We start from the raw sequence: 21,179 nt of genomic DNA, 5'->3' as shown, positions 1-21,179 counted from the left end.
CTTTTGTATTTCTGCAGAGTCAGTTGTTACTTCTCCTTTTTCATTTCTAATTCTATTGATTTGAGTCTTCTCCCTTTTTTTCTTGATGAGTCTGGCTAATGGTTTATCTATTTGGTTTATCTTCTCAAAGAACCAGCTTTTAGTTTATTGATCTTTGCTATTGTTTCCTTCATTTCTTTTTCATTTATTTCTGATCTGATTTTTATGATTTCTTTCCTTCTGCTAACTTTGGGGGTTTTTTCTTCTTCTCCAATTGCTTTAGGTGCAAGGTTAGGTTGTTTATTCGAGATGTTTCCTGCTTCTTAATGTGGGCTTGTATTGCTATAAACTTCCTTCTTAGAACTGCTTTTGCTGCATCCCATAGGTTTTGGGTCGTTGTGTCTCCATTGTCATTTGTTTCTAGGTAAGTTTTTATTTCCTCTTTGATTTCTTCAGTGATCACTTCATTATTAAGTAGTGTATTGTTTAGCCTCCATATGTTTGTAATTTTTACAGATCTTTTCCTGTAATTGATATGTAGTCTCATGGCGTTGTGGTCAGAAAAGATACTTGATACAATTTCAATTATCTTAATTTTACCAAGGCTTGATTTGTGACCCAAGATATGATCTATCGTGGAGAATGTTCCATGAGCACTTGAGAAGAAAGTGTGTTTTGTTGTTTTTGGATGGAATGTCCTATAAATATCAATTAAGTCCATCTTGTTTAATGTATCATTTAAAGCTTGTGTTTCCTTATTTATTTTCATTTTGGATGATGTGTCCATTGGTGAAAGTGGGGTGTTAAAGTCCCCTACTATGAATGTGTTACTGTCGGTTTCCCCTTTTATGCCTGTTAGTATTTGCTTTATGTATTGAGGTGCTCCTATGTTGGGTGCATAAATATTTACAATTGTTATATCTTCTTCTTGGATCGATCCCTTGATCATTATGTAGTTTCCTTCTTTGTCTCTTCTAATAGTCTTTATTTTAAAGTCTGTTTTGTCTGATACGAGAATTGCTACTCCAGCTTTCTTTTGGTTTCCATTTGCATGGAATATCTTTTTCCATCCCCTTACTATCAGTCTGTATGTGTCTCTAGGTCTGAAGTGGGTCTCTTGTAGACAGCATATATATGGGTCTTGTTTTTGTATCCATTTTGCCAATCTGTGTCTTTTGGTGGGAGCATTTAGTCCATTTACATTTAAGGTAATTATCGATATGTATGTTCCTATTCCCATTTTCTAAATTGTTTTGGGTTCGTTATGATTGGTCTTTTCCTTCCCTTGTGTTTCTTGCCTAGAGAAGTTCCTTTAGCATTTGTTGTAAAGCTGGTTTGGTGGTGCTGAACTCTCTCAGCTTTTGCTTGTCTGTAAAGGTTTTAATTTCTCCATCAAATCTGAATGAGATCCTTGCTGGGTAGAGTAATCTTGGTTGCAGGTTTTTCTCCTTCATCACTTTCAGTATGTCCTGCCACTGCCTTCTGGCTTGTAGGGTTTCTGCTGAGAGATCAGCAGTTAACCTTATGGGGATTCCCTCGTGTGTTATTTGTTGTTTTTCCCTTGCTGCTTTTAATATGATTTCTTTGTATTTAATTTTTGACAGTTTGATTAATATGTGTCTTGGCATATTTCTCCTTGGATTTATCCTGTATGGGACTCTCTGTGCTTCCTAGACTTGATTAACTATTTCCTTTCCCATATTAGGGAAGTTTTCAACTATAATCTCTTGAAATATTTTCTCAGTCCCTTTCTGTTTCTCTTCTTCTTCTGGTACCCCGATAATTCGAATGTTGGTGTGTTTAATGTTGTCCCTGAGGTCTCTGAGACTGTCTTCAGTTCTTTTCATTCTTTTTTCTTTATTCTGCTCTGCAGTAGTTATTTCCACCATTTTATCTTCCAGGTCACTTATCCATTCTTCTGCCTCAGGTATTATGCTATTAATCCCTTCTAGAGTATTTTTAATTTCATTTATTGTGTTGTTCATCGTTGCTTGTTTCATCTTTAGTTCTTCTAGGTCCTTGTTAAATGCTTCTTGCATTTTGTCTAGTCTATTTCCAAGATTTTGGATCATCTTTACTATTATTATTCTGAATTCTTTTTCAGGTAGACTGCCTATTTCCTCTTCATTTGTTAGGTCTGGTGGGTTTTTACCTTGCTCCTTCATCTGCGGTGTGTTTTTGTGTCTTCTCATTTTGCTTATCTTACTGTGTTTGGGGTCTCCTTTTTGCAGGCTGCAGGTTCGTAGTTCCCATTGTTTTTGGTGTGTGTCCCCAGTGGCTAAGGTTGGTTCAGTGGGTTGTGTAGGCTTCCTGGTGGAGGGGACTAGTGCCTGTGTTCTGGTGGATGAGGCTGGATCTTGTCTTTCTGGTGGGCAGGTCCACGTCTGGTGGTGTGTTTTGGGGTGTCTGTGGACTTATTATGATTTTAGGCAGCCTCTCTGCTAATGGGTGGGGTTGTGTTCCTGTCTTGCTAGTTGTTTGGCATAGGATGTCCAGCACTGTAGCTTGCTGGTCGTTGAGTGAAGCTGGGTGCTGTTGTTGAGACGGAGATCTTTGGGAGATTTTCGCCGTTTGATATTATGTGGAGCTGGGAGGTGTCTTGTGGACCAGTGTCCTGAAGTTGGCTCTCCCTCCTCAGAGGCACAGCACTGACTCCTGGCTGCAGCACCAAGAGCCTTTCATCCACATGGCTCAGAATAAAAGGGAGAAAATGTAGAAAGAAAGAAAGAAAGAAAGAGAGAGAGAGAGAGAGAGAGGAGGGAGGGAGGGAGGGAGGGAGGGAGAGAGAGAGAGAGAAAGGAAGGAAGGAAGGGAAGAAAGGAAGAAAGAAAGAAAGAAAAGGAAAGAAAAGAAAGATAAAGTTATTAAAATAAAAAATATTAAGAAAAAAAAATTTTTAAGAAAAAAAAAAAAAACGGACAGATAGAACCCTAGGACAAATTGTGGAAGCAAAGCTATACAGACAAAATCTCACACAGAAGCATACACATACACACTCACAAAAAGAGGAAAAGGGGAAGAAATCATAAATCTTGCTCCCACAGTCCACCTCCTCAATTTGCGATGATTCGTTGTCTATTCAGGTATTCCACAGATGCAGGTACATCAAGTTGACTGTGGAGCTTTAATCCGCTGCTTCTGAGGCTGCTGGGAGAGATTTCCCTTTCTCTTCTTTGTTCTCACATCTCCCGGGGCTCAGCTTTGGATTTGGCCCTCCCTCTGCATGTAGGTCGCCGGAGGGCGTCTGTTCTTCGCTCAGACAGGACAGGGTTAAAGGAGCAGCTGATTTGGTGGCTCTGGCTCACTCAGGCAGGGGGAGGGAGGGGCACGGAGTGCGGGGCGGCCCTGCAGCGGCAGAGGCCAGCATGACGTTGCAGCAGCCTGAGGCGTGCTGTGCGTTCTCCCGGGAAAGTTGTCCCTGGATCCTGGGACCCTGGCGGTGGCGGGCTGCACAGGCTCCCCGGAAGGGTCTCTGGGGTCCGCGCTGTTAGCCGCGGCTCGCGCCCGTCTCTGGAGCTCCTTTAAGCAGCGATCTTAATCCCCTCTCCTCGCGCACCAGGAAACAAAGAGGGAAGAAAAAGTCTCTTGCCTCTTCGGCAGCTCCAGACTTTTCCCCGGACTCCCTCCCGGCTAGCCGTGGCGCACTAACCCCCTGCAGGCTGTGTTCATGCCGCCAGTCCTCTTCCTGCGCTCCGATGGAAGCCCGAGCCTCAGCTCCCAGCCCCGCCCGCCCCTGGCGGGTGAGCAGACAAGCCTCTCGGGCTGGTGAGTTTCGGTCGGCACCGATCCTCTGTGTGGGAATCTCTCCGCTTTGCCCTCCGCACTCCTGTGGCTGTGCTCTCCTCCACGGCTGCGAAGCTTCCCCCCTCCGCCACCCGCAGTCTCTGCCCGCGAAGGGGCTCCTAGTGTGTGGAAACCTTTACTCCTTCACAGCTCCCTCCCACTGGTGTGGGTCCCGTCCCTATTCTTTTGTCTCTGTGTGGACTTTCTAGCCTTTTGGGATGTCAGAGGTCTTCTGCCAGCATTCAGTAGGTGTTCTGTAGGAGTTGTTCCATGTGTAGGTGTATTTCTGGTGTATCTGTGGGGAGGAAGATGATCTCCGCGTCTTACTTCCGCCATCTTCCCCTCGTCTCTCATGTTCATTTTAGAATCAGCTTGTCATTTTCCACAGAAAAGTTGGAAATTTCATTGAGATTGTATCAGATTTTATCATTTTTTAAAATCTTATTTTCTAACTCTTTGTTTTTAGTGTGTAGGAATAATTTATCCATTTTGTGGAGATTTTCCCCATTTATAATCATATAGTCTATGAATAATGACAGTGTGTTTTTCTTTCCAATACTTCCACTGTTTATTTCTTTCTCTTGCCGTGTTACACTGGCTAGGACCTCTAGTACAGTGTTGAATAGAAATGGTCATGGTGTAACCTTTGTCTTATTCTTGATCTCAGAGGGAAAACTCTTAACATATCACCATTAACATGATGTTTGTCATAGCCTTTTTTGTAGATACCTTAAACAGTTGAAGGAAGTGCTCCAAAGCCGAGCTGGGTTTACCCAGCTCTCTCTTCTTGGAAGACCCAACACTCTAATGTTTGCCCCCCTAGCTCTTTGAGCTAGGACTCTCAGAGGCTCTGCTTAGCGGTTGGGTTGGGAGAGATTCCCCATTCCACTATTCCAGGAGCCTACTGTTAACTTTTTATGCACATTTACCAAGCTCTGTCTTTAACTGAAAGCTCTTCCATTGATATGAACCCTTATTACATCTTTAGAAATGGTTCAAAACCTTGTGGGGTTGAGCACCTAAAAAGCTGAAAACCAAGCTTCTAGTCTTTTAGTAAATGTATGTATAATTAATTTAGCACTGCTTTCAAATCTTCAAAGAATTGTGAACAAAGAAAGTACAAAAATTTAATGCTTCTAAATGGTCTTCTGAAAACAGGTTCAAAAGAATATTAATAGTTCCACTGATATGTTACCTGACCTGCCAGTCTCTTTGGTTCTGACCTGCTTGATCATGGTTGATATTATTGAAAAACTCAGGACATATCCTCTTAGAGGGAGGCAAAAGAGTAAGTATTCTTTTAAATACAAACATTTTTTAAAGTTTCACATATAGTTCACCTTTCTCCCACTCTTGTCTGTTGACATGTTTAATGATATATTTTAAGAGCTAAGATTACAGATAGAAGATTACAAATGAAGATATCCAAATGTAATTGTAGCTATACAGTTATTCTTTTTTGATTTTGATAGTACTGACAAATGGATAAAGTTACTAAATATTTAATACTAAATCTTTAATGTTTATTCTAACATGAAAATTACCTAAGTCAATTATTATAGATTTGTATTTTTAGGAACTCTCTCAAAACCTTAAGTTGAGATGAATAGAGAGTTTAGTCTGCATACCTTTGATACAGGAATTAATATGACTGCTGCAGATACGTCCTAGAGATTTCTGTGTTTTTAATTGTGGATTGTCAAAAAGCTAAAGATCACACTCAAAACCAAGATATGCCACATTCTTCCAAAGGGAGCAGTTGAAACTAAATATTGGTTGGCCTTTAAAAAAACTATTTTGTTAATTGAATATTTTGTTCGGTCAGTCAAAAATTCCCTCAACTTTCATTTAATTTTATGTGATGGTATCTGTGTTTGATTTACAGTATTTGCATGGTATGGTTATTGTATGGCAAAGATTTTGCATTTGAAATGGGTAGGTTTTGTTAATCATTCCCCGACGGAGTGGATGGGAGAAATTGAGTGAGTCATAGGAGAACGCTTTGGGGTAATAGGGCGACTACTACAACCAGGAAGGAAAGCACTAGACTCATTTCTTATGAGCCATCACCCCTCCAGTCACTCTTGCTCCTCAGATTGAAAAGCAAAACTGAGTTGGAGGCCACCAGGAAACCTGAGACTCTGAGCTTCATATTTTGCACTTTGCCCTTGGGTGGCAGATGATAGACTGTTAAGTTTAACATAACACAGGTGACAAGGTAGATAAGATGGCAGCCAATGAGTCTGTTGAAGAAAAGGTACTCCCAAGGTACATCTGCCCTCCACAGACAAGTGTATTTGTCTTAAACTGAGGATATTTGGGAATCGCCAAACCCTTTACTACTTCTGTGGACTGCTTAATGACAAGCCCATTTTGAAATTGGACTGTTTTTAATGAGTCTGTATTTTCCATGTTAATGTGAAGTTGCTACGTTTTTAGTGAAAATTCTCTTTTAAAAAATGCACATGTATATTTTTGGGAATCATTTCTTGGCGTTTTATATTTTAAGTGATGAGTTGGATTTTTAAAGGGGCATTTTCTTTGTATTCAGAAGTAGTGATGAAAAGAGAATCAAAATAAGAGAACCTCAAGGAAGAAGTCAGTCTTGGGGAGAAGACTCTAGAACATCTTGTTCAATTGCTGCTTCTTAGTTGAAGTGCCTCTTTCTTGAGCTTTTTCTTCTCTGCTCAAACTTAGGAAGGCTAATGTCTGGTTAAATAGCGCCACCGTTTAATAAAATCACACTTTAACATACTAGCATTCATTCAAAATACCTTTGTAAATATTAATTATATGTGTATTTAATTTTTGTGCAAACTTTGAACTCAATTAGTCTCCTATACTCATTTTAACAGGCATACTAATAAAATCAATTGTGTGAATTTTTAACCAATGGGGTATTCTCATTTATCCTCTGGAACGTAAATTAATACATAAACTCATAAACATAATACATAAATCTGAAAATAAGCAAGTATGCTATAAATACGGTTTCACTGCATGTGCTACCTCAGAATCAAAGCAGTAGGGTGAGGGTGTGTGACAGCAAAGTTTAGAATAATTTGTGTCCCTTTAGAAAATGTTGAGAAAGAAGTACATTCTCTTCTGTGCTATCCAGATAGTTTGACATGCATCCATACTAGTCAACTTATAGCAGTTTTCACTTTATACCAGATGAAACTAAGGTACTCTGCAATGCTTGGATTTATGGACACACTTGCACTACCCTACCTAGAAGTACAGTTGATTTACAATGCTGTGTTAATTTCTGCTGTACAGCAAAGGGGTTCAGTTGTACATATATAAACATTCTTTTTTTATATATTCTTTTCCATTATGGTTTATTACAGCATATTGAATAGAGTTCCCTGTGCTCTACAGTAGGGCCTTGTTGTGTGTCCGTTCTCTATATAACAGTTTGCATCTGCTCATCCCACGCTCCCAGTCCATCCTCCCCCACACTCCCTCCTAACTATACTGTCTTAATTCCAAGCTACCAAAGTTTGATCTTTGTATAGTTTTTCTTTTTCTAAATTTAAAAATAAAAGTTCTATATTTGACATATGCTTAAAACAATCTTTCGTGGCCCAAAGAATCCTTTCTGCTAACTTCATACTACCAGTTGAAATACCTAAGTATCAAGTGGTTACCAAGCCGTAACATTTAAGTGGATCATTTCCCATAGACTGGGGCTCACTTGGGAATATTTTTTGGAACACAGATCTCTGAGGCATGGCAATCTCACAGATGCACATAGCACCTAATAGTGTCAAATCCCGGTCATGAGAATAAATAATAAGAATACACTATATAGCCTGCATGTCCCCCACTCTTACTAGTATGTGGGTACAAATGGACACACTTTTACATTTCCATCTGAATTTTGCTAGCTCAGTCCCAACCTGTTAGTGACTGGACCTCCATTTCTCTTCCTCTCCCATATTGTTCTCTCTCCCTTGTTTTAATTTTTTTGGCTGCGTTTTGGGTCTTCGTTGCTGCGCGTGCGCTCTCTCTAGTTGCAGCAAGCGGGGGCTACTCTTAGTTGTGGTGTGCGGGCTTCTCATTGTGGTGGCCTCTCATTGCAGAACACGGGCTCCAGTAGTTGTGGCCTGTGGGCTCAGTAGTTGTGGCTCGCAGGCTCTAGAGCGCAGGCTCAGTAGTTGTGGTGCACAGGCTTAGTTGCTCCGTGGCATGTGGGATCTTCCTGGACCAGGGCTCGAACCCGTGTCCCCTGCATTGGCAGGCGGATTCTTAACCACTGTGCCACCAGGGAAGCCCCTCTCTCCCACTTTTAAATGAGACCCTAGATGGGTCTCCCGTGGTCTCATTTGTTGGTCTAGACTGTTGAATATCCTCTTGCCCCTACTTTCCTCTCAGCTGTCTTTCTCATGTTCAAACAACTTTGTGTGCTATTTTCCCACCACCCCTGCTCGACTCTGCTCCAAATACCCTTAGTTACTGCTGTTTCTTGCCTCTGGGATATTGCTTGATGTTCTGCTGGTGTTTTGAATTGATTACCTTTCCCCTGCCATTGGAGTATTGACTTCCCTCCCCTGAGTTCTACGTTCCTAGAGAAGTCCCACACAGAGTCATGGAATAGCTATTTTCACTTAAAAGCACAACGCTTTTATCCCCAGAATGTATATGGAATCACAGACTGTCTGGGCTTTAATGATTTCAAGTAATGGCCATTCAATCGACTGGAAACCACTGTTTCCTCTCCTGCCACTAGATGTTATGGCTGATTCTGGTAGAGCTAGACTCCTTCTTCTTTGGGAGTGGCTTTTTTTCTGAGGAGCCTCATAGTTTGTCCTTACATCAGCCTCACCTTTATTGTCTGAACCCCAAATCATGGTCACCGTTAGATTCTCCTCCCTGCCCCCACCAAGATTCCTTAACTCCCATATAAACCAGTGACTGCAGACAGACATATAAGGGAGTCTGTGGTTAGGAAGTGAGTTTTCAGTTCTCCCTGCAGGACTTATTAGAGTAGCATGAACCCAGCTTGGGCACCATATTACAAAGCGGTATAATAGCGTATCGTGGTTAAAGTACTGTAGGGCCCCAGGTGACGGCAAACTTCATTTTATCTAAGGTGCTGGACGTCAGAAAAGACTAAGGGGAATACCTGGAATTTGTACGAGTTTGTAGGCAGACATGGTGAAGAAAGCTTTCTCCACAGAAGGAAGGTTGAGTCTCTAGAAACTCAGGTGTCCATGTAATAAGCGGGCATGTTCGGGAAGCAAAAATAACTTCGGCTGCATTTCTCACCCTGAGCAGGCAAACCTAGCGCTGGAACGGAAGTTGCCTTCTCTTTTTTTTGTGGTACGCAGGCCTCTCACTGTTGTGACCTCTCCCGTTGCGGAGCACAGGCTCCGGAGCGCAGGCTCAGCGACCATGTCTCATGGGCCCAGCCGCTCCGCGGCATGTGGGATCTTCCCGGACCGGGCCACGAACCCATGTGCCCTGCATCGGCAGGCGGACTCTCAACCACTGCGCCACCAGGGAAGCCCAATCTCCAAAAGGTGGAGATTATTCTTGTTATTACATCTTCTACTGCATCATTTTTGTTGGCTGAAAAATATTTCCGTGTATTAAGGAGCCATGACTTATTAACCTATTGTTGGACAACTAGATTTTCCCCCTAGTTTTGAGCTATTGTAAACACGACTGTTAATGACTTGTTCGGAAGTGAGAAGGGTTGAGAAGAAAAGGACAAGGATGTGGTTAAAATGAGTAAGGTGGTGTTTGTTTGAGTTGGGCAGGGGAGACAAGCCAGGTTAGAGGACACAAGTGTGGATGGTGCAGGGGGTCTATGTTTACAGGGACCCTGTGCTGTGTATGGGAGCCATCAGCCACTGTGCGAGGTAACTAGCCAAGCAGAGGCTGGGGACAGAGTTAACTGCTGCTGGGCGGCAGCCGAATGATGTCAGGATGATGACCATAGACAGTGTCCTCAGAAGACCCTGAGCATCCGCACATGCCCAGACTCCTTGGCAACAGCGCTTGCCAGAAGAAAGGGACAATTATGGACTGGCTGCTCATGAGGACAAACACAGAGGGGGTCGCGGGGGTTGTACCAAGGGGGTGGCAAGATGGTTTGGCTATATTAGGGCTATCTGCATAGTCAGACGTGACTGGCTAGAAGTGAGATGGACAGGCTGTTTGAGTAGAAACCATCATAGCTCTGCAGAGGAGGCGGTTTCCAGCAACACATCAGGAACAGGTGCAGCGTAAGGTTTTCAACTAAATCTGCTCTCAGTGGCCCTACTCCAGTTCCTTCCGTGTAGCCTCAGAGACTTGAACCAAGTGCTGCAGGGACTTTGGCAGCACAGATGATTTTTTCTTTAGGTGAAATGCCTCCGTGTGCGACCTCGGGCTCAAAGGGTATGCAAGGTTTTAAGGCTGGCACCTGTAATTTTTTTAAAGTTCTCCAAGCAATTCTGATGCCCACCTTGATTGAGAGCCTTTAATTATACATTAGGAACTGAGACAAAAAACAAGTTAAAAGCCGAGAGATGAAATCCAAATTCCGAAAGGAACCTCCTTTCCAGATTTCCTTGGAATGGAACTCATCCCTCTGTAACCAAACAGAATGTAAGAGACGTCACAGAAGGTAAAAGAAAAAAAAAGGGGGAGACACTACTTTTCTCTGAATAAAATGAATGGCGTTTTGAGTCCCCCTTTGCTTCTTTTTCAGAAAAAGCTTATCACACAATCTGAGCCCAGTACGTGAGCTGGGTTTCCATAAGTGTTTTGCAATGTGGTTAGAGAGTACGTGTGAGGAACACTGTGTTTGCGGCCATGCCAAGAAGGGGGAGGATTTCCTTTTAAACCCTCCCTTTGCTATTTAGAAGAAGGAAGTTTCAGGAAAGTATGTCAGCTCTAGGATTTTTTCCCCTTCTCAAGAAGCAAGTAGCCATTTACCGGACTGGGAGTGAGAGAAGGGTAGAATTTCTGATTTATACCTTCTACAGAGCGACCAGCTGTCAGGATTAGGACAGTGTAGACCGAGCCAGAAACTGGACTGCAGTGGGTCCCTGTGTCAAAAGGCATGGGGCATCAGGAGCTGCCAGAACTGAGTTAGGACTCCCTTTAATTAGGACAGCTTTCCACGATTGTAACGATTTGGCATTTAATTGTTAATTTTTTCCTAGGGAGGTAATAAAATGTGTGAACAATTTTAATGCATAAAGTGAGATTTTTGAGAATTGCAAGATATTTTCAAAATAAATATTTTCGAGGACTCTAAGAGTAAGGGAACCTAAAGAATTCAGCATGCATTACTTTATAATAGCAACAAAATTTTATGGCTCCAGCAAGAACTTAAAGGCATAGGTCACTGATTTTCAGTATCTTGATTTCCTTGCACAGGATTGAAGAGAGTGACACAGGTTGTTGAGCTGGTGGCCAGACAGCCTTTTGTTTGCATCGTGTATACATCAGTGGTAGGGTCCAGTGCATAGGGACACCAGTTTGCTCAGACTCTGCTTTCACAGGTGATTTTAGGCCCCCAAGTCCCCCTTTTTCAGGTGGGATGGATGTTCTAAAGCAGCGGTCCCCAACCTTTTTGGCACCAGGGACCGGTTTCGTGGAAGACAATTTTTCCACGGCCCCATGGGGGGCGGCAGATGAAGCTTCCCTCGCTCGCCCGCCGCTCCCCTCCTGCTGTGCGGCCCGGTTCCTAACAGGCCGAGGACCTGTACCCGTCTGTGGCCCGGCTGCTGGGGACCCCTGCTCCAAAGTATGCTTCCTATGAACTCACAAACGCTTTCTTCTGGGAATCACGCATCGGCGCTTTCATCCCCTGCCTGGTGCCTCCTACTGCCGCCAGTGCCCGGGAGGCTTTTGAATCCCTTGAGCCACCCCTGGCACCCCTGGGGATGCCGGCCCGAGTCCAGAGGCTGTGCAGGCGCTGTGCCGCGCATGCGCGCACTCTGCTGGGCCCACAGCCAGCGGTCTTCCCTTACCGTTGAGCTGCACGGTCCCCAGGTTGCGCTGCCAGGAGCTCCAAATGCCTTTCAGGGGTTCTTTACCAAATCAGTCCGTGGTCTCGCTTAAAGGGCTCCATCTAGCACCCAGGCCAGAGGACAGTCTGTGCAGGATTCCCAACTCTTCCTGTGATGGGAGGGGATTGAGAGCATGGGGGCCGGGGTTGGGGGGAGGGCAGGTATTATTCAGCCTGGCTTTGACGCTTTGGCTTACCTGCCTTAGTGCAGATTTTTTTTTTTTTTCCTCCAGAATGCGCATGGCTCCATCATGCTCATAGTCTCCGGAACAGGAATTCCTCCCATCTTTTATGCAACAAATCTTTATGGAGGATCTGTTCCATACCAGACACTCCACTAGGCTCTGGGAGTGAAGTGATGGGTGAAAACAAGCAGAGCCCCCATTGCATGGAGCTCACTGTCTAGTGGGTGTGGTACCACGTTTCTGAAGGACACTAACAAATACCTATGATTAAAACTGAGGTAAGGGCTCGGAAGGCCACAGATCAAGCTCATTCCCACATGTGTCCATTTTTGTCACCCTGATTGGGCTCACACTGGGGATTCTAGCTCTGGTCTATATCCAAGCACTTAACTAGTAGAGGAATTTCAAACCACTTAGAAATCTAGAATTATTTATTGTATATATTAATGCATATTATATATAATATACTTATTACATTGTTAGCATAATTCATATTATCATTATTATAGTATACATACTATATTAATATAAATGTAGAAAAATAAGTTTTCTACTTATGTACTGTAAATTAAATTACATTCTCTCAAGAACAAATACTGTATGCTAAACACATACATATGAAATCTACACACAAAAAAAATGGTTCTGAAGAACCTAGGGGCAGGACAGGAACAGAGACGCAGACGTAGAGAATGGACTTGAGGACACAGGGAGGGGGAAGGGTAAGCTGGGACGAAGTGAGAGAGTGGCATGAACATATATACACTTCCAAATGTAAAATAGATAGCTAGTGGGAAGCAGCCGCATAGCACAGGGAGATCAGCTCAGTGCTTTGTGACCACCTAGAGGGTGGGATAGGGAGGGTGGGAGGGAGACGCAAGAGGGAGGAGATATGGGGATAGATGTATACGTATAGCTGATTCACTTTGTTATACAGCAGAAACTAACACGACAGTGTAAAGCAATTATACTCCAATAAAGATGTTTAAAAAAAGGGGAAAAAATAAATTAAAAAAATAAATTAATTACATTCTCTGATATAAACACATATCAAAGAGGAGAAGGACCAGAATATCCCAAATGAAAAGCTGAAGATTAGAAAATGAAGAAAGTTTTCTCAACCTTAACAAATGGAATTTTTAAGAATCGATAATATTGTCAGTTTTTAGCAATTCGTGTCCAGTATTAGAGGGAAAGATGGTCTTTAAACTACGAAGGCTTCCTGCCGTGTCCTCAGACAAAAGAATTCCCTTAGAATTTCACATTGCCTAAAATTCAGAAATGAATTTATTTCTTGTCAGATTTATGCAATGCCTAGCAGGGAACTGGAACTGAATCTGAGGGCTTTTGAATTTACCAGATCACAATACAATGCCTTTTGTAAAGGAAGTTGTCACAATTGTCTCACAACTGAGAATGTATGCCCAAGAAGTCTTGCAGAACTGATGATAGGTTGAATTCATTAGTATTATTAATTATTATTATTTGATGAAACCGTGCATACAGTTTTGAGCACAGAGAGTAGTACGCTGGTCAGTGTTTAAACAACCGTCTCTCCGGGTGGGGGTGGTGGGGAAGCCCTGATTTGTAGCATTTGCCAATTTTTTTCCGGGGTGAATACTCTCACAGTGACCAATTTACAGATACCAAGGTGGTATCGCTGAGCACTGATCACGGAGTTGAGAAGAGGTACACATGGCTATCAGCTGGTGCAAGCTGTCTCTGCCTGCATAGGGTATATCTGTGCAGTAGCATATTTCTTTGTGAATAGGCAAATCTAAGAATTAAAGAATTAGTCTCTGTTAGTTTGACATTATGTCTCCGAAGTTTTGACCTCCCCTGATATATGGGATACTGGGTAGCAGTGTAACTATAACCAAAGTTTAACTGTAATCACTGTTTACTGCATTCTATTTTCTATTCTCTTCTAATTCATTTAAAACAATTATTTAATGCACATAGGGCTGTTTCTCTGTGTCACGCACTATTTTAAATGCTTTACCAATGTTGACTCAATCCTTCATCATAACCGTGCTGGGAGGTCGGCGCGGGGTTTTGTCATTATTACTTGGCAGTGACGTTACTTGTCTTCCCAACCTCAGACATGCTCCTCAAAGGAAACTGTGTATAGACACAGGTCAGGGAGTTTAGTCAGTGGAGACGGTGAAAATAACAGTGTTTGTAATTTTCATTTTAAACACTTAAGAGTATCAAAGTGTTTATTTTAGATGGAGTGTATTTTATTATTTATTTGTATATTTGTTTTATTTTTTTAAACATCTTTACTGGAGTATAACTGCTTTACATTGTGTTAGTTTCTGCTGTATAACAAAGTGAATCAGCTATACATATACATATATCCCCATATCTCCTCCTTGAGTCTCCCTCCCACCCTCCCTGTTCCACCAATCTAGGTGGTCACAAAGCACCCTGTTGATCTCCCTGTGTTATGCAGCTACTTCCCACTAGCTATTTTACATTTGGTAGTGTATATATGTCCATGCCACTCTCTCACTTTGTCCCAGCTTACACTTCCCCCTCCCTGTGTCCTCAAGTCCATTCTCTACATCTGCGTCTCTATTCCTGTCCTGCCCCTAGGTTCTTCAGAACCATTATTTATTTATTTTTAGATTCCATATATATGTGTTAACATACAGTATTTGTTTTTCTTCTTCTGACTTACTTCACTCTGTATGACAGACTCTAGGTCCATCCACCTCACTACAAATAACTCAATTTTGTTTCCTTTTATGGCTGAGTAATATTCCATTGTATATATGTGCCACATCTTCTTTATCCATTCATCTGTCGATGGACACTTAGGTTGCTTCCATGTCCTGGCTATTGTAAATAGAGCTGCAATGAGCATTGTGGTATATGACTTTTTTTGAATTATGGTTTTCTCAGGGTATATGCCCAGGAGTGGAATTGCTGTGTCGTATGGTAGTTCTATTTTTCGTTTTTTAAGGAAACTCCATACTGTTCTCCATAGTGGCTGTATCAGTTTACATTCCCACCAACAGTGCAAGAGGGTTCCCTTTTCTCCACACCCACTCCAGCAGTTATTGTTTATAGACTTGTTGAGGATGGCCATTCTGACTGGTGTGAGGTGATACCTCATTGTAGTTTTGATTTGCATTTCTCTAATGATTAGTGATGTTAAGCATCCTTTCATGTGTTTGTTGGCAATCTGTATATCTTCTTTGGAGAAATGTCTGTTTAGGTCTTTTGCCCATTTTTGGATTGGGTTGTTTGTGTTTTTGATAGTGAGCTGCTTGTATATTTTAGAGATTAATCTTTTGTCAGTTGTTTCATTTGCAAATATTTTCTCCCACTCTGAGGGTTGTCGTTTCATCTTGTTTATGGTTTCCTTTCCTGTGCAAAAGCTTTTAAGTTTCATTAGGTCCCATTTGTTTATTTTGTTTTTATTTCCATTTCTCTAGGAGGTGGGTCAAAAAAGATCTTGCTGTGATTTATGTCATAGAGTGTTCTGCATATGTTTTCCTCTAAGAGTTTTATAGTATCTGGCCTTACATTTAGGTCTTTAATCCATTTTGAGTTTATTTTTGTGTATGGTGTTAGAGAGTGTTTTAATTTCATTCTTTTACAGCACCACTTATTGAAGAGGTTTTCATTTTCCATTGCATATTCTTGCCTCCTTTATCAAAGATAGGGTGACCATATGTGCATGGATTTATCTCTGGGCTTTCTATCCTTTTCCATTGATCTATATTTCTGTTTTTGTGGCAGTGCCATACTGTCTTGATTACTGTAGCTTTGTAGTATAGTCTGAAATCAGCGAGCCTGATCCCTCCAGCTCTGTTTTTCTTTCTCAAGATTGCTTTGGCTATTCGGGGTCTTTTGTGTTTCCATACAAATTATGAAATTTTTGTTCTAGTTCTGTGAAAAATGCCAGTGGTAGTTTGACAGGGATTGCATTGAATCTGCAGATTGCTTTGGGTAGTAGAGTCATTTTCACAGTGTTGATTCTTCCAATCCAAGAACATGGTATATCTCTCCATCTGTTTGTATCATCTTTAATTTCTTTCATCAGTGTCTTATAGTTTTCTGAGTACAGGTCTTTTGTCTCCTTAGGTAGGTTATTCCTAGGTATCTTATTCTTTTTGATGCAATGGTAAATAGGAGTGTTTCCTTAATTTCTCTTTCAGATTTTTCATCATTAGTGTATAGGAATGCAAGAGATTTCGGTGCATTAATTTTGTATTCTGCAACTCTACCAAATTCATTGATTAGTTCTAGTAGTTTTCTGGTATCATCTTTAGGATTCTCTATGTATACTATTATCTCATCTGCAAACAGTGACAGTTTTACTTCTTCTTTTCCAGTTTGGATTCCTTTAATTTCTTTTTTGTGTCTGATTGCTATGTCTAAAACTTCCAAAACTATGTTGAATAATAGTGGTGAGAGTGTGCAACCTTGCCTTTTTCCTGATCTTAGTGGAAATGGTTTCAGTTTTTCACCATTGAGAACGATGCTGGCTGTGGGCTTGTCATATATGGCGTTTATTATGTTGAGGTAAGTTCCCTCTATGCCTACTTTCTGGAGAGTTTTTATCATAAATCGGTGTTGAATTTTGTCAAAAGCTTTTTCTGCATCTATTGAGATGATCATATGGTTTTTATCTTTCAGTTTGTTAATATGGAGTATCACATTGGTTAATTTGCATATACTGAAGAATCCTTGCATTCCTGTGATAAACCCCACTTGATCATGGTGTATGATCCTTTTAATGTGCTGCTGCATTGTTTGCTAATATTTATTGAGGATTTTTGCATCTATGTTCATCAGTGATATTGGCCTGTAGTTTTCTTTCTTTGTGACATCTTTATCTGGTTTTGGTATCAGGGTGATGGTGGCCTCGTAGAATGAGTTTGGGAGTGTTCCTCCCTCTGCTATATTTTGGAAGAGTTTGAGAAAGATAGGTGTTAGCTCTTCTCTAAATGATTGATAGAATTCGCCTGTGAAGCCATCTGGTCCTGGGTTTTAGTTTGTTGGAAGATTTTAAATCACAGTTTCAATTTCAGTGCTTGTGATTGGTCTGTTTATATTTTCTGTTTCTTCCTGGTTCAGTCTCGGAAGGTTGTGCTTTTCTAAGAATTTGTCCATTTCTTCCAGGTTGTCCATTTTATTGGCATATAGTTGCTTGTAGTAATCTCATGATCCTTTGTATTTCTGCAGTGTCTGTTGTTACTTCTCCGTTTTCATTTCTAATTCTGTTGATTTGAGTCTTCTCCCTTTTTTTCTTGATGAGTCTGGCTAATGGTTTATGAATTTTGTTTATCTTCTCAAAGAACCAGTTTTTAGTTTTATTGCTATCATTTATTGCTATGTTTGCTATCATTTCCTTCATTTCTTTTACATTTATTTCTGATCTGATCTTTATGATTTCTTTCCTTCTGCTAACTTTGGGATTTTTTGTTCTCCTGTCTCTAATTCCTTTAGGTGTAAGGTTAGGTTGTTTATTTGAGATGTTTCTTGTTTCTTGAGGTAGTATTGTATTGCTATAAACTTCCCTCTTAGAACTGCTTTTGCTGCATCCCATAGGTTTTGGACTGTCGTGTTTTCATTGTCAGTTGTTTCTAGGTATTTTTTGATTTCCTCTTTGATTTCTTCGTGATCTCTTGGTTATTTAGTAGCATATTGTTTAGCTTCCATATGTTTGTAGTTTTTACAGGTTTTTTCCCCTGTAATTGATATCTAATGTCATAACATTGTGGTCAGAAAAGATACTTGATACGAGTTCACTTTTCTTAAAATTACCAAGGCTTGATTTGTGACCCAAGATATGATCTGTCGTGGAGAATGTTCCATGAGCACTTGAAAAGAAAGTGTATTCTGCTGTTTTGGGATGGAATGTCCTATAAATATCAATTAAGTCCATCTTGTTTAATGTATCATTTAAATCTTGTGTTTCCTTATTTATTTTCATTTTGTTTGATCTGTCCATTGGTGAAAGTGGGGTGTTAAAGTCCCCTTCCATGATTGTGTTACTGTCGATTTCCCCTTTTATGGCTGTTAGCATTTGCCTTATGTATTGAGGTGCTCCTATGTTGGGTGCATAAATATTTACAGTTGTTATATCTTCTTGGATTGATCCCTTGATCATTATGTAGTGTCCTTCTTTGTCTCTTATAATAGTCTTTATTTTAAAGTCTATTTTGTCTGATACGAGAATTGCTACTCCAGCCTGCTTTTGATTTGCATTTGCATTGAATATCTTTTTCCATACCCTCACTTTCAGTCTGTATGTGTCCCTAGGTCTGAAGTGGGTCACTTGTAGACAGCATATATATGGGTCTTGTTTTTGTATCCATTCAGCCAGTCTATGTCTTTTGGTTGGAGTATTTAATGCAATTACATTTAAGGTAGTTATCGATATGTTATGTTCCTATTACTGTTTTCTTAATAGTTTTGGGTTTGTTATTGTAGGTGTTTTCCTACTCTGTGTTTGCTGCCTAGAGAAGTTCCATTAGCATTTGTTTTAAAGCTGGTTTGGTGGTGCTGAATTCTCTTCTTTTGCTTGTCTGGAAAGGTTTTAATTTCTCTGTCCAATCTGAATGAGATCCTTGCTTGGTAGAGTAATCTCATTGCAGCTTTTTCCCTTTCATCACTTTAAGTATGTCCTGCCACTCCCTTCTGGCTTGCAAAGCTTCTGCTGAAAGATCAGCTGTTCACCTTATGGGGTTTCCCTTGTATGTTATTTGTTGCTTTTCCTGTGCTGCTTTTAATATTGTTCTTTGTCTTTAATTTTTGATAGTTTGACTAATATATGTCTTAGCGTGTGTCTCCTTGGATTTATCCTGTGTGGGACTCTCTGCACTTCCTAGACTTGATTGACTATTTCCTCTCCCATACTAGGGAAGTTTTCAACTATAATCTCTTCAAATATTTTCTCAGTCCCTTTCTTTTTCTCTTCTTCTTCTAGGACCCCTATAATTTGAATGCTGGTGCATTTAATATTGTCCCAGAGGTCTCTGAGAGTGTCCTCAATTCTTTTCATTCTTTTTCTTTATTTTGCTCTGAGGTAGTTATTGCCAGTATTTTATCCTCCAAGTCACTAATCTGTTCTTCTGCCTCAGTTAGTCTGCTATTGATTCCTTCTAGAGAATTTTTACTTTCGTTTATTGTGTTGTTCGTCATTGTTTGTTTGTTCTTTAGTTCTTCTAGGTCCTTGTTAAACATTTCTTGTATTTTCTCCATTCGATTTCCAAGATTTCGGATCATCCTTACTATCATTACTCTGAGTTCTTTTTCAGGTAGACTGCCTATTTCCTCTTCATTTGTTTGGTCTGGTGGGTTTATACCTTGCTCCTTCATCTGCTGCATGTTTCTCTGTCTTCTCATTTTGCTTAACTTACTGTGATTGGGGGTCTCCTTTTCACTGCCTGCAGGTTCATAGTTCCTGTTGTTTTTGGTGTCTGCCCCCAGTGGGTAAGGTTCGTTCAGTGCGTTGTATAGGCTCCCTCATGGAGGGGACTGGTGCCTTTGTTCTGGTGGATGAGGCTGGATCTTGTCTTTCTGGTGGGCAGATCCAAGTTTGGTGGTATGTTTTGGGGTATCTGTGATCTTATTATGATTTTAGGCAGCCTCTCTGGTAATGAGTGGGGTTGTGTTCCTGTGTTGCTAGTTGTTTGGCATGGGGTGTCCAGCACTGTAGCTTGCTGGTCGTTGAGTGGATGTGGATCTTAACGTTGAGATGGAGGTCTCTGGGAGAGCTTTCGCCGATTGATATTACGCGGGGCTGGGAGGTCTCTGGTGGACCAATGTCCTGAACTCGGCTCTCCCACCTCCAAGGCCTAGGCCTGACACCCGGCCAAAGCACCAAGACCCTGTCAGCCACATGGCTCAGAAGAGAAGGGAGGAAAAAAAAGAAGAAATAAAATAAAATAAAAGTGATTAAAATTAAAAAATTTTTAAGTATTATTAAAATTAAAAAGCAATTAAAAAATAAGAGAGCAAGCAAACCAATAAACAAATCCACCAATGATAACAAGTGCTAAAATCTAAACTAAGATAAACATATAAATCAGAAACTAGTCAGTCGCATACAGCAACCCCAAGTCTACAGTTGCTCCCAAAGTCCACCTCCTCGATTTTGGGATGAGTCATTGTCTATTCATGTATTCCACAGATGCAGGTACATCAAGTTGGTTGTGGAGGTTTAATCCGCTGCTCCTGAGGCTGCTGGGAGAGATTGCCCTTTCTCTTCTTTGTTCGCACAACTCCCAGGGGCTCAGCTTTGGATTTGGACCTGCCTCTGCGTGTAGATCACCTGAGGGCGTCTGTTCTTCCCTCAGACAGGAACGGGTTAAAGGAGCCACTGATTCGGGGGCTCTGGCTCACTCAGGCCTGGGGGAGGGAGGGGTACGGAGTGCGGGGCGAGCCTGCGGCGGCAGAGGCTGGAACGACATTGCACCAGCCTGAGGCGTGCGGTGAGTTCTCCCGAGGAAGTTGTCCCTGGATCCCGGGACCCTGGCGGTGGTGGGCTGCACAGGCTCCCTGGAAGGGGGGTGTGGAGAGTGACCCGTGCTCGCACACAGGCTTCTTGGTGGCGGCAGCAGCCTTAGCGTCTCATGCCCGTCTCTGGGGTCCGCGCTTTTAGCCGCGGTTCGCACCCGTCTCTGGAGCTCCTTTAAGCAGCGCTCTTAATTCCCTCTCCCGCGCACCAGGAAACAATGGTCTCTTGTCTCTGCGGCAGGTCCAGACTTTTCCCCGGACTCCCTCCCGGCCAGCCGTGGCACACTAACCCCCTGCAGGCTGTGTTCACGCCGCCAACCCCAGTCCTCTCCCGGCGCTCCGACCGAAGCCCGAGTCTCAGCTCCCAGCCCCGCCCGCCCCGGCGGGTGAGCAGAGAAGCCTCTCGGGCTGGTGAGTGCCGGTTGGCACCGATCCTCCGTGCGGGAATCTCCCTGCTTTGCCCTCCGCACCCCTGTTGCTGTGCTCTCCTCCGCGGTTCTGAGCTTCCCCCTCCGCCACCCGCAGTCTCCGCCCGCGAAGGGCCTCCTAGTGTGTGGAAACCTTTCCTCCTTCACAGCTCCCTCCCACTGGTGCAGGTCCCGTCCCTATCCTTTTGTGTGTGTTTATTCTTTTTCCTTTTGCCCAACCCAGGTACGTGGGCAGTTTCTTGCCTTTTGGGAGGTCTGATGTCTTCTGCCAGCGTTCAGTAGGTGTTCTGTAGGAGTTGTTCCACATGTAGATGTATT

At 42.0% G+C, this 21,179-nt stretch overlaps 1 protein-coding gene across 1 annotated transcript in view; it reads left to right on the top strand.

Annotated features, from left to right (window-relative positions):
• The window catches only part of TMEM236 (transmembrane protein 236), a 46,162-nt gene that overhangs the window by 18,156 nt on the left and 6,827 nt on the right, over positions 1-21,179 (top strand). Inside the window, exon 3 of the mRNA XM_030832382.2 lies at positions 4,921-5,050. Within this exon, the coding sequence (XP_030688242.1) occupies positions 4,921-5,050 (130 nt within the window). The remainder of the gene's footprint in view (positions 1-4,920; positions 5,051-21,179) is intronic.

This window comes from Globicephala melas, chromosome 2, assembly GCF_963455315.2.
Source record: "Globicephala melas chromosome 2, mGloMel1.2, whole genome shotgun sequence".
Classification (NCBI taxonomy): domain Eukaryota; kingdom Metazoa; phylum Chordata; class Mammalia; order Artiodactyla; family Delphinidae; genus Globicephala; species Globicephala melas.
This window is presented reverse-complemented; position numbering and strand designations above follow the sequence as displayed.